This window comes from Cryptotermes secundus, unplaced genomic scaffold (assembly GCF_002891405.2).
Source record: "Cryptotermes secundus unplaced genomic scaffold, Csec_1.0 scaffold480, whole genome shotgun sequence".
NCBI lineage: Eukaryota > Metazoa > Arthropoda > Insecta > Blattodea > Kalotermitidae > Cryptotermes > Cryptotermes secundus.
This window is the reverse complement of record NW_019732379.1, coordinates 261,938-274,255: the sequence shown is the minus strand read 5'-3', so window position 1 is coordinate 274,255 and position 12,318 is coordinate 261,938. Positions and strand designations below refer to the sequence as shown.

Here is a 12,318-nt window from a genome sequence, read left to right as displayed (position 1 = left end):
GAATTTGTTCATTAATTTTATGGTCACCATGGCGAACCGAACCAAGACACAATGAATTACTCGTATAAATTCTTAGTCTAATTCAAGTCATCATAAAAAAGTCATACATAAATAGCACGGTATCACATTTTCACCGAGGTTGTATACCCATAATAAACACTTAATGGGGTAACTACGTGCATTTTAATAAACTTCATGAACATTGTAAACAATAAAATGTATACTGAAAGTTGGTGCACTGCAAGACACACAAAAATACGCTTTGTCCGAATTTATCTTGAAATAAATGAGATTTCTTATGTATTACATTATAAATATTTATCAGCCTCTTATTTAGTGTTTAACCATGCGTTCATCAGATTATTCCTTTACATGCGTCTCTAACAAACTTAACAAAGAATGTGAACACAGTGCACGGACACTTAAACCTCTTAACCGACAAATGAAACATGGTGCACTGCTAGAAACACTTATCATAAAATTCAGGATCTAAAAGAGAAAGAATGTGATATCACGCACATTTTCTATTATTTACTGCCGTAGCGGCACGGTCTTGTATATACCAAATAATTTCCCATTATGAATTAAACAAAATATGGTTGCCTACCAATAAAACAGCGGGGTACGGTAGGAACTATAACGGAGAGACAGAATGATTTAATAGCACCGCTATTTTAACGATTCATTCATGTCGCCAATGTCTCTTTTCCTACTTAAAACTGTAATTTAACTTCCATTTATCAAGTTACAAGAGTGCTATGAATGCGCCATGTTGGTCGCATCTCAGAAGTTAGTATGGCCACGATGTCTAGTTATTTTGATGGTACGAAAATGAAATGGCCTGCAATATTACGACACACGCTGATCTTCAAGGTTATCTGTTTGCTTTGACATACGGAAGCGAAGCCTGGGCAATTATAAAAGCAGATCACATGGGATTATCAGAACAGGGAATGCAATTTATGGGAACTGCTGTTTACACAAACAAAAAGTCATTGCTTTTAAGGGAATTAAAATTCAAACAATCGTAAAATTTATACAAAATTATTGAACTAACTTCAAAGAAAGTGTAAGAAAAATGTGAACGAGCAGAATGCCAAAAAACGTACAAGCCTATGGGAGAAGAGAAGACCACTGAAGAAGAAGGCACATAACCTTAACAGGCAAGACAACTTATCACCTGGCAGTATTATGATGATGATCGTGTGTTGACGCCTTGTGACTTAACCAACGGACGAACGGTCTACAACAGGCTTTTGGGAGCAGAATTCTCTCTGCACTCTAGTAAAAAGTTTTCGATGCGAAAGTATGATTTTTAACCCCACTCACAGTCCTCAGGACAATGATTCTCCGGGGGGGGGGGTAGGAGAACGCATGAGCACCAATTCCGCATTAACTGCAGCAGCAAATATGCGTGTTTGTGCAATGCATTGTTTTATGTTGTTTCTTGCATAACGGTCAAAAGAAGTAGCAAATTTAGCGCTGTAACATTTACATTTCCAAGAGTCAATGCACTTGAAAATAAGATATGTAACTAACAATCCCATTTTATGTACTTTATGCTTTATGTATAAAGATTTTGGTAGAAGAGATAAATCCTGTAACCCCACTGCTGTTTACAAAGCAAGCAAAAACAATTATGAGGGAGAGTCAGTGAATAGGTCAGAAATGGGCATAAAACGTAAAATATGCGATATTAGAAACTGTAAAAAAAAAAAAAACATCTGTATCTCGACATAACCTCCACCAACAGTGATACACTTGTCGAAGCCCACATCATAGAAGTCTCTTTGACTGTTGTCTCAGCCACTTCCGCGCCTCCGTTTCAACCTCTTCGTGATCAGCGAAACGTTTTCCACGAAGGTGTCTTTTAGCGGACCAAACTGCTGTAAGTCAATAGGGGCCACGTCCGGGCTGTAAGGTGGATGTTCAAGAAGTCACCACTGTAGTTCCTGAATTATCTCCTCGGTTGCTAGGGCTGTATGGGGTCGGGCATTGTCATGATGAAGCAATACTCCTTTTGCCAGTTGGCCTGCACGTTTTCTGCGAATTTCATTCAAAAATCTTCAACAGAACTTCATAGTATGATGCAGAATTCACATTTGCACGACGCTTCTGAAAAAGGGCTAACAGTACTCCCTGGGGATCCCAAAATACTATAAGAATAAACTTCCCAGCTTATGGGGTAACCTTAAATTTCGAGCTTTTTGCTTGAAGGTGGACTGGGATGTTTCCATGGCATTGAAGCACGCTTTGATTCGGGCTGTTAGTGATACGCTAACGATTCGTCCACAGTAACAGCCCTGTTAAGCAAACTCGAATCTTCTCCTTCGTCTGCATACCGTAAGAGAAGTTGCAAGGACAGACCCATTCGGTTCGTTTCCCCCATCCTACAGTTCTCTGGGCACCCGCCGTGCGCATCCTTCCCAAACTTCAAATGATCATGCATTATGTTGTATGCTAAACCATGGCAACACCCTAGTGCAGTTGCTACACTGCCTGTCGTTATCCTCCTATCAGCAAGAAGTAACTCTTTCACCCCCTGCACATTTGCTTCTGTCACAATCTCAACAGGGATACCTGGTCGGGCATCATCTGAGTCTTTCGAACGTCTTTCAGGGAATTTTTCGACCGAACTGTGAATCTTTTTACGCGACAAACACCTCCCAACGTAAACAGGAAATATTTCTTTATTAATATCCTTTGCATTGAGTCCTTTTGTCCAAAGAAAACGCACAAGAGAACTTCGCTCTTCGGCAGTACACTCCTCAAGCACGGTCGCCATTTTGACTATTGAAATTGGCCTCTAAACATGCGCGCACACGTCTGCTGCTTAGACTCTCATGAAGCTGGACTGTGCTGCTACTTAGTGATAACACAAAATTTATTACGCTCATTACAGCTGTTTCACTTCCATCTGTGACCTATTTACTGAGTCTCCCTCGTATCTTTACTCACAAAATATGACGATTTCCTTCCAATATTTTGAGAATTTTAGAAGTAATATTTTTAACAACGTTAATGAAACCTATGTTTTAGCTTTATTTCCTTCCTTACGGGAGAAAATGAGGGCTTGTGATATAACCATGTAGTGTGTGTGTTGTGTGTATGCTGATCTCCCCATTTCAGCTTTTAAACCGAATTGTGTATTTCACAAAATTTGGTATGATCGTTACGCCATTAAAACCTTCCTATTTAAGTTAAACCTGTAAGGTGGGAGCGACACTAGCCACACTGAATGATGACTGATGCATGGTAACAGATCTTCGTGACATATGCAACCTTTGCTGAGACAAGATTTCTGAAAAATATACAGTATCTACGTGAAGGATGGGCTAATTCATGGTGGGAGCTTTTCACGTTCAAGATGCCTAATTTATACATCGAGGAGTCTTCAAAATTTCTTACAGATGTGCATAACTGGGAAGAAATTTAGCATATAAATATGCCAGTACGATTAATTCCCGCTCTTCATTAGAGGAAATATTGTGGGAATGTTTATCACGATAAAATTTTGCTTGTCTCTCTTTCGTCCACATTGTTCACATACACTGAAACTGCATTTGATTAATTAAGCATTATGCCATGAAGACATATGAGAGAATGGAGCTATAGCTCCACCATTCATGACCTCGGCACTAGGTGGAGGTAAGTGGTCATATTCACGCACCGTCCGCTTTACCCCCCCCCCCCNGAACTCGAGGTACCCATTGTAGAGTTTGGGTGGCCCCCAGACTCGGTGTGGACGATTTTGAGGAGAGAAATACTGCCCCTACAGAGATTCGAACCCCGGACGTCCAACCTGTAGCCCGTCGCTGTACCGACTGAGCTGTCCTGACTCCCTACAATAACATCTGTAGCTGCACTAATGAAGCCTTACAGATTTGATTTCACTATACAATTGGAAATCACTGAAAGATTTAGGTAAGTGAGTTAAGTGAAATTAATTTAATTCGGTTTACGCTATATTTACGTTTGACTACAAACAAAACAAACTCCGCGATTTTAGTCCGCAAGCGAACTATACCGACCGAGCGACTGCCGCTTGTCGGCAAAGTTCAGTGCCAACTTTTGCGGATAGAGAGTCTCGCCTGGTCAGCGCAACGAATCCCCAGGGCCGTTAATTTTGGTTTTATAGACCGGAGCCGCCATTTCCTTGAAATACCTCCTCAATTATAATCACGAGACTGAGTGGACCCCGTTCCAGACCCACTACTTCTCAGAAAAAAGTCTGGTAGCGCCGGGAACCGAACACTGACCACTAGACCACAGAGGCGGCCGTTTACGTTTTACTAGGTCTGTCAAATACAAATATAAGAAATTTGGCCTGAAGTTCGACGGTAACCTATGGCGCCACATGGAAGTGCATTAAAGAGGCTCGAGTACATGGTAATACCACATTGTAGCCTTTTTCCAAAACTGAGATTTCACTAAATGTTTATTTCTGTATAGAGATACGTTGCCAGGAAACGACTAGTGAAGACGGAGAATCCTAGTGCATGTGCAAAGGTGAACTGGAAAGCGCGTAAATCGGAGACAGCTCTGTATTAATTGTGATTAAGAGAAATTGTAACCGCAGTGCTAATTAATCCAATAATCCGATCCAGAACCTGCTATTTCGTCACGCGTACAACCCTGGACGTGACAACATAAATACGTTCTTTTACTTACTTCTCTTCTATACGGAAATCAACTGCGTAATAAAATTGGAATTGTATCAAGAAATTTAAGACGCTATGGTTATATGATTCCCGAAGTCAGTACAGAGACTGAGCACGGGCAGAGGGCGCGCCATAGCTCACGCGGTTAGTCGCTGGCTTCCCACCGCGGCGATCCCGGGTCTGGTCAAGTGGGATTTGTGGTGGACAAAGTGGCGCTGGGGGAGGTTTCCTCCGAGTACTTCGGTTTCCCCTGCCAATCTTCATTCCACCAATTGCTCCACAATCACCCTCACCTATCATCTGGTACAATAGGCCAGAAGTGGCCGCAGTACAAGGGACTTAGTCCCACCCCACTAGCAATAAAAAAATACGGGCTGGAGGATGGGAAACCGGCATTCAGTTCACCCTAGGGCTAAGGAGATGTTCTCCGTCAAGTCGAAATTGGCTCTGGGTTCCATCCAGAGGACCACTTCCCGGAGTAAAGCGACCGGAGCGTAAAGCTGACCACTCATCTTCATTTAGTACTGAGCCAGGGAGCAATGTGTGCACCCTATCTCCACTCATGTATTCATAGCGCGCTTGATTACGCAAGTAGACAACTTCAACTTTTATATTTCACGGGTAAATTCTGTTATGCCGGTAGTTGAATGGGGCCATTAACTAACATTTCTTCATAAGGCAGTATCAAGCAATTAGTATGGCAACTTGAAAACAATTTGTTCTGTATTAAAACTGCGAGGACAATGCAATGAAATTCATTTTAAACAGTAGGACAGAAACAGGTCGGAACACGTCAAGTGTTTTAATTTTCTTTTCTTCGGAATATGAAATAATATAATTAAGATAATACTTGGGTGGGACAGCGGAAACTGAGCTAAGAAGAGACAGCAGGAAAAGTCAGACGGTGTGAACGGCAGTAAAATATTGGCAACGCCGTGTACGAATGGGCGTTCAAGATCTGATGAGACACTGTTATGAATTGCAGAAAGGAAAGATGAGCAAAGAAGATGAAAGAGGAACTGGATGAAGTTAGTTAGGAATAAATTTGCCAGAACCAGCTGAACGCAACACAAACACTTTTTTTTTCTTTGGCACTACAACCCCAATGGGCCTAAGCCTACCTCCATGAACTTCTCCGTTCACCTTGGTTTTTCTAGAGCTTACACATTCGGTATGACTCCTTGGGCGGGTGATCAGCTCGTCGCAAGGCCTCTACCTGTACACAAACACAGAAAAACGCACACACACAAACTAAACATACATGTCCTGAGTGGGATTCGAACCCACGATCCCGGTTTCCAAGCGAGCGAAGACAGTACATGCCTTAGACCGCTCGGCTACCGTGACCGGCTACACAAACATATTAGGTAAAGAAATTAAGAAACGGAGCAATGACAGACACAAAGTTTATTTTCGAGTAATTTTTTAATGCTAGTGGGGTGGGACTAATTCCCTTGTACTCGGCCACTTCTGGCCTATTGTACCAGCCCCAGATAATAGGGGGGGATGATTGTGGAGCAATTGGTGGAATGCAGATTGGCAGGGGAAACCGAAGTACTCGGAGAAAACCTGCTCCAGCGTCACTTTGTCCAACACAAATCCCACTTGACCAGACCCCGGAATCGAACCCGGGCCGCCGCGGTGGGAAGCCAGCGACTAACCGCTTGAGCTATGGCGCGGCCCTTATTTTCGAGTAAGTAGGAAAAGATTCCACTCGGCCTCTTTCAAAAAATGAAATGACATGGGGCAAGGAAGAATCTACCAAATGCTGTACTAGAAACGAAATATGTAGTATAGCGAGCATGGAAGCAGGAGTTTTGAAACTAAGAGGACTATGAAGTGGACGTCCTCTGTATTAAGGGAAAAACGACGTTAAACACATAATACCGAATTTTCTGGAGACAAATGTAAAGGATAGAATTTGTATATAAAATGTGGCTTAACTTAGATGAGAAATTAGTACACAAAATTATAACCTGCATAAACTGAGCACATATAATGAATATAGGGAAATATTTAGAGTAAGTCAAAGTCAAATTGGAAAATGAGATGGAAAGGAAGTAAACTGTAGACAAAATAAAATGTAAGAAAAGAAAGAAAAAGTAGACGTTAAAGAGATTATGTATCATAGCAGACAGTTATTAAACGATGTACAGTTTCTGACAACTATGTTAACTAAACTCAGCAATGAATTTGATTCAACTTCTAGATCTATTATTTTAGTTCGGTAATATTATCATTAACTGTTTCTGTTAAAGAAAGCGACGATAATCTTCGTGATGCAAGAAAAGCAGATGAATCAATACACGCTAAAATTAATTCTGTAATGAAAAATAAGAGATTAACCAATGCTACAGTGTGCCAAACAAAATAATCTCAATTCAGAAATGCATCACCACTGTACTTACAATCTACAGAAATTCACCTTTTGTCAATGGCTGTAATCCATTCCGTAGCCATTGTAAATTGGCCTCTTTATAAATCTGTGGACGCATTTATCTACGCTAATGGGATTCAATCACCGATACATATGTTACTTCACAGACTAAACCAACGTCGGTTTTACGGACACACTACACACACCACAACTGCAGCCACTCTGCATCCATGCTCTCTCCAGCAGCGCTTCGCTACTGTCAACTGTCTTCCGAAAACAACACACTGTCGGGGCGGTCGGGGCAGAGCACGAGCCTCCCGTAACAAAGTAGTTAAGAAGAAAGATAAACCACTACTCTTACTTTGCTGCCGTTGCACAGAATGGTTGCATCACACTCCCCAACGTGTCAACGAATATCCACGAAATGTTTCCTACACAGTTCGAGTTACCTCAGTTACCGTTCTTTCACTTTACATGTATCTAATTTACTCGGAAAATGTGAAGAGAAGAGATCACTTAGAAGACCTAGGAGGTGAGAGGATAATTCGAAAAGTCATGGGAAGAACTAATCACCCAAGTCCAAGTCCGGGTCCGGTAAATTGCTGCTGACTCTCTCCAGCACAGTCGTTCTTAGTTTCGGGACTCCTCTCCGGCGAGAGGAGGGGTTGAATGAATGACTGTATAAGGGGTGGGCTTTCTTGGCCCTTGCACCGCGACTACAGTGATCTATTGTTCCTGAGAGGAGGAGTTAGTCTTTACTTTCAGTACGTACTGAGTATTTGATACAACACGGACCGCATAGAAAACACTGTGTCGAACAACAATTATATTTTTGCCCGGGATCGTGCTCACCGAACCTCTGCCTAGCAACGATAGGGGGATACACAGATAGACAGACAGCAAGATGATCTCATAAGGCTACTTCTGTTTATTCGAAATAAGGAAAATAGGTTAAAAATAAATTGTAAGAAACACAGTATAGGGATGTGAACTGAATTAATCTGGCTCAAAACAAGGTCAGTGTCCCAACAAGGACCAAACCAGGAAGTTATATATTCCCTGTCGGGAATCGAACTCCAGCCGTTCAGAACGTAGCCCGTCGCTATACCGACTGAGCTATCCCGACTTTGATAGTTAGGTCTCAGAAACGGTAGTCACTGGGAATCAAATNGTTCAGAACGTAGCCCGTCGCTATACCGACTGAGCTATCCCGACTTCGATAGTTACTTGAAAGGAACCTGGGTTATCACCAAAATGGTAATCTCTGGAAAGGAAACTTGGTGCGTCCCGGAATTTTCACTCATTGGAAAGGTAACACGCTAGGTCACAGAAACGGTAGTCACTGGGAATCAAAATGGACGAGTCCCAGAACAAGTTACTGGAACTGAGGGGGCGGGTCAACTGGAAGGGTAGATGTGACGGCTGTTCTAAAAAAAGGTAGCGTTCCCATAACGAGTCGAACTCTTGCCCCCAGATTCGGAGTCCTTCGCTTTATTGATTGCTGTTGACAGAAGTAGTCTATATCCGCTGGATTTGAATTTCTCATAGCAGTAACTATGCAGAGTACTACCTTTGGAATGTAAAGCCTTCTAGTCCGGTAGAAATTTATCGACGTCTAGGAGCGTCTAGGAGGACCGGTGCTACCTCCATCTTCAGGATCAAAGATAAGTCGAATAATATATCAGCAAGAAGAGGACGGAAAGCAGGATCTCCGCAGCTTGGTCCTCCATAACGACGGTGTACTTCCACCGGCCTCCATGGCGTTGTATTCCAGAAGAAAGTTCACTTCATAGTACATACACGCTAAAGGTAAAGCTATCCCTGTAACAGGCCGTGGAAGCCCATGAGTTTGTGAGACGTCAAAGTTCCCACATTTTGTAGACAATCGGCTCACAGACGGAGGTGAAGTTGTTAGCCTTACGGGCCGGCCGTCCTTTACCCTCAGGAAGATTCCTGGTACTCATTTCTTTTATAGATCGAATCGACCCCAGAGCTGGAAGGAGGAGATAAATTGAAAAAAAAAAAACAAAGATATCATAGGGAATCGAACCCGCGACCTTCCGGCTTGTAGCATAGAATCTATACACGATGTTAAGTAAAACATTAAAAGTAATTTCAGAGTAGGTTTTGACAAAATGATAACCATATTTCGTCGCGTTTGCTGGTTCGTTCAGTTCTTAAATTAATTTCGTCCGCCGGCCTACGAAATGTGTAGATTCCATCAAAATATTCTTTTTCTTCTGTTGGGTAGTAATCAGTTTTTACTCTGCTTCTTTCCGTGGCTGATTTAAAACATTTCCATCAGTGTTGATTAATCGGTTATTCCGCATGCTCTGGTTGCAGTGGATGGTCACGCAGAATGTGCATAATCATTCTTTTTATTGCTAGTGGGGTGGGACTAAGTCCCTTGTACTGTGGCCACTTCTGGCCTGTTGTACCAACCCTAGATGATAGGTGAGGGTGATTGTGGAGCAATTGGTGGAATGAAGATTGGCAGGAGGAACCGAAGTACTCGGAGAAAACTTGTACCAGCGCCGCTTTGTCCACCACAAATCCCACTTGACCAGACCCGGGATCGAACCCGGGCCGCCGCGGTGGGAAGCCAGTGACTAGCCGCTTGAGCTATGGCGCGGCCTGCATCGTCCTTAATACAACTCGTCTGCCATCCTGTGAATCTTTCCATCCATCAGCAACATTCTCTTCTGACTCATACTCTTACGTTCCATTTCCCAAAACTCAACTCTTCGAAGACTGAAGTTCGACTAAATAATATTTAAATTCGAGACACGTGGTAGCGTAGTTGTGTGAGGCACTATGCTGTAAGTAGGAAGGTCGCTTGAGTCCCAAGGAGGTGGATTTTTTCAATGGACCTAATCCTTCCAGCTGCACTATGGCCCTGTGATCGGCTAAGACTAACACAAATGAGTACCAGGAAATTTCCATTTCATGCATCCTGTTGTGTTATAATATACAATTTCTTTATTAAAACCGTCACAACAAACCTATATTAAGGTCAGTGCCTAGTTTTGCTCTGCTACATGTTTCGGCTACTAAAAGCCGTCATCACGCAAATACATGGCCAACATATGTACACGTATATATACAGTATATACCACTGAATTGCAGTACTAGTAAAATTGGGTAAAATAATGTTAATTACATTAAAATACTTGGCGTAAAAATACAATAAATTAGACTATATATAATGAAAGACATAGCATAAAACAAGATTAAAATTCTTCAAGTGATGCCTTACATCATTGAGTCAGTTGTTGGTTTTTGCGATTTTTTTGTGTTCCCACAGACAAATTGGAGTATTCTATATTTTCTTATGTATATATAATAAACTGTTTTGGAGGCTCGTGATGGAGCTGTAGTAATATAATGTTAATTATTTAGGCGGTGCCTCATCTTACAAAGTATGTCCGTTCTGTAAGGAATGTAAACAATTTTAGTAGCCGAAACATGTAGCAGAGCCAAACGAGGCACTGACCTTAATAAAGTTGTGTTATGGAGGTTTTAATAAAGAAATTGAGTACCAGGAAATTTAAGGGGTGGGGGGTAAAGGAAGGCTGACACGTGAGGCTGGCAAACTTACCGCCATCTGTGAGCCGATTGTCTAGAACAAATGTGGAAGCCTCGACGTCTCGCAACCCTATGGGCCCGCTACAGGGACAGCTATTTTTACATATATTTAAATTCAATTCGTGCCACGGAGAAAACATAATGTAAAAAACTTAACATCTCTTATTACAAGTGGCAGTCAATTACCATTTAACTAATTAACTAGAGCGGAGTCCTAGTTAGCCGATCACAGTGGCCGCGCGTCCTAAGGCATGAACTGTCTTCGTCCGCTCAAACAATGGGATCGTGGGTTCGAATCCCATTTGAGGCATGGATGTCTGAATTGTGTGCATTTATTCTGTGTTTGTATTGTTCTCTGTGCAGGTAGCGGCCTTGCGACGGGCTGATCCCAGTCCAAGGNTAAAAGAACAAGCATTGAAATATATTGAGACACGAAGGCTCAGAGCCATAAGAGAATTCAACTGCTCCGTAAACACGTTCTCACTGTAACGGATGCTTACCTATCAGTATAGGAACTAAGATCTAAAAGTCTGTGACGATAGTACAGTAGTACAAATATTACGTTTCTGGGCGTCACTCATCGTTCTGTTTATATTTCGAAACACTGTTTCGAAGACTGGATTCTGTCTCCGTCTTCAGGTAAAACCTACTCAGTTGGGTTCAGTCGCTAGAGCTAGTCACTATTCCCAGACACCTATATCAGCACCAAGATAGGGTATACAAGCCAAGCACAGTGTATCATCGGCGAGAGTTAAGACAAACATTAAAAGCAGTAAAATAAATTTTACACACGTGAAGCCTAGCACCTATGTCCATGCAATATTTCACGGATATTTTGTTAAAGTCACAGCACTATCAGAAAAGAAGACATCACTAAAGAGACAAATTCTCTGCACAGTACCAACATAAAAACACAGTTTTCACACTTAATCTTCACTGGACGGAGTTGTAGTTTTTTCTCCTGCTGTGGTAACGGGAGTCCGTATAGAAGAGATGGCCAAAATGGGTTGACTGATAGGATGGTCCAGCAGAGCTATGAGGACGGATTCCTTATACTATTTCCTGTATGTGGTGTTTGGTTCAATCTGCAGATTGACTACTAGGCACATCCAGAATACAAATCTGAAGTATTACCACGACACCAACCTACTCTGTGAACAGCAGTCCCATTTAGCTTTGTCCATATGTAATGTAAAGTTTGAGATTACCACGGCAGCGACTATGAAGACAGCAGTCTTTTGGGATGTGGCGCAATGTAGATATTGTGTTAACCGACGTTTCGGAGGAACGTATCGCCTCCATCTTCAGGGTAGAAGACAAGATGAAATACGCGAGCGAACCAGCGTGAGCAGGTGCAAATGTGAGCCCATCTGGGTAGTTTGTATCTCGGTCATCAATCTCGGCTGAGTCACTGCTCTAACTGAGCTATCTCTGTCCCGAACTCATTGTACAACATTAAATTAAGTAAACGAAATAATTATATCTCTAGTACTAAGTTCAGTCGATTCGTTTTAGATATTTTGACTACGTATAATTACATGGAGTGATGTCAGTATATCTTTCCGTTTAAACTCATGATCTACAGCTGCGCTTGCCCTGTTGCTCAGCAGTTCGAAATTTGCCCTCAAGAAGCGTTAATGTGCTTCAAAGTCAATAATTTCTCTTGCTTCTCCCTGAGAGGTAATCAGATCATCC

The 12,318-nt window shown here is 42.1% G+C and overlaps 1 protein-coding gene across 1 annotated transcript in view; it reads right to left on the bottom strand.

The window, feature by feature from the left end:
- LOC111867584 (rap guanine nucleotide exchange factor 4) overlaps positions 1-7,317 on the bottom strand; it is a 221,947-nt gene extending 214,630 nt beyond the window's left edge. The window contains exon 1 of the mRNA XM_023857571.2: positions 7,087-7,317. Coding sequence (XP_023713339.1) covers positions 7,087-7,121 — 35 coding nt within the window. The 5' untranslated portion in view covers positions 7,122-7,317. The remainder of the gene's footprint in view (positions 1-7,086) is intronic.
- Between the last annotated feature and the right edge of the window lie 5,001 nt (positions 7,318-12,318).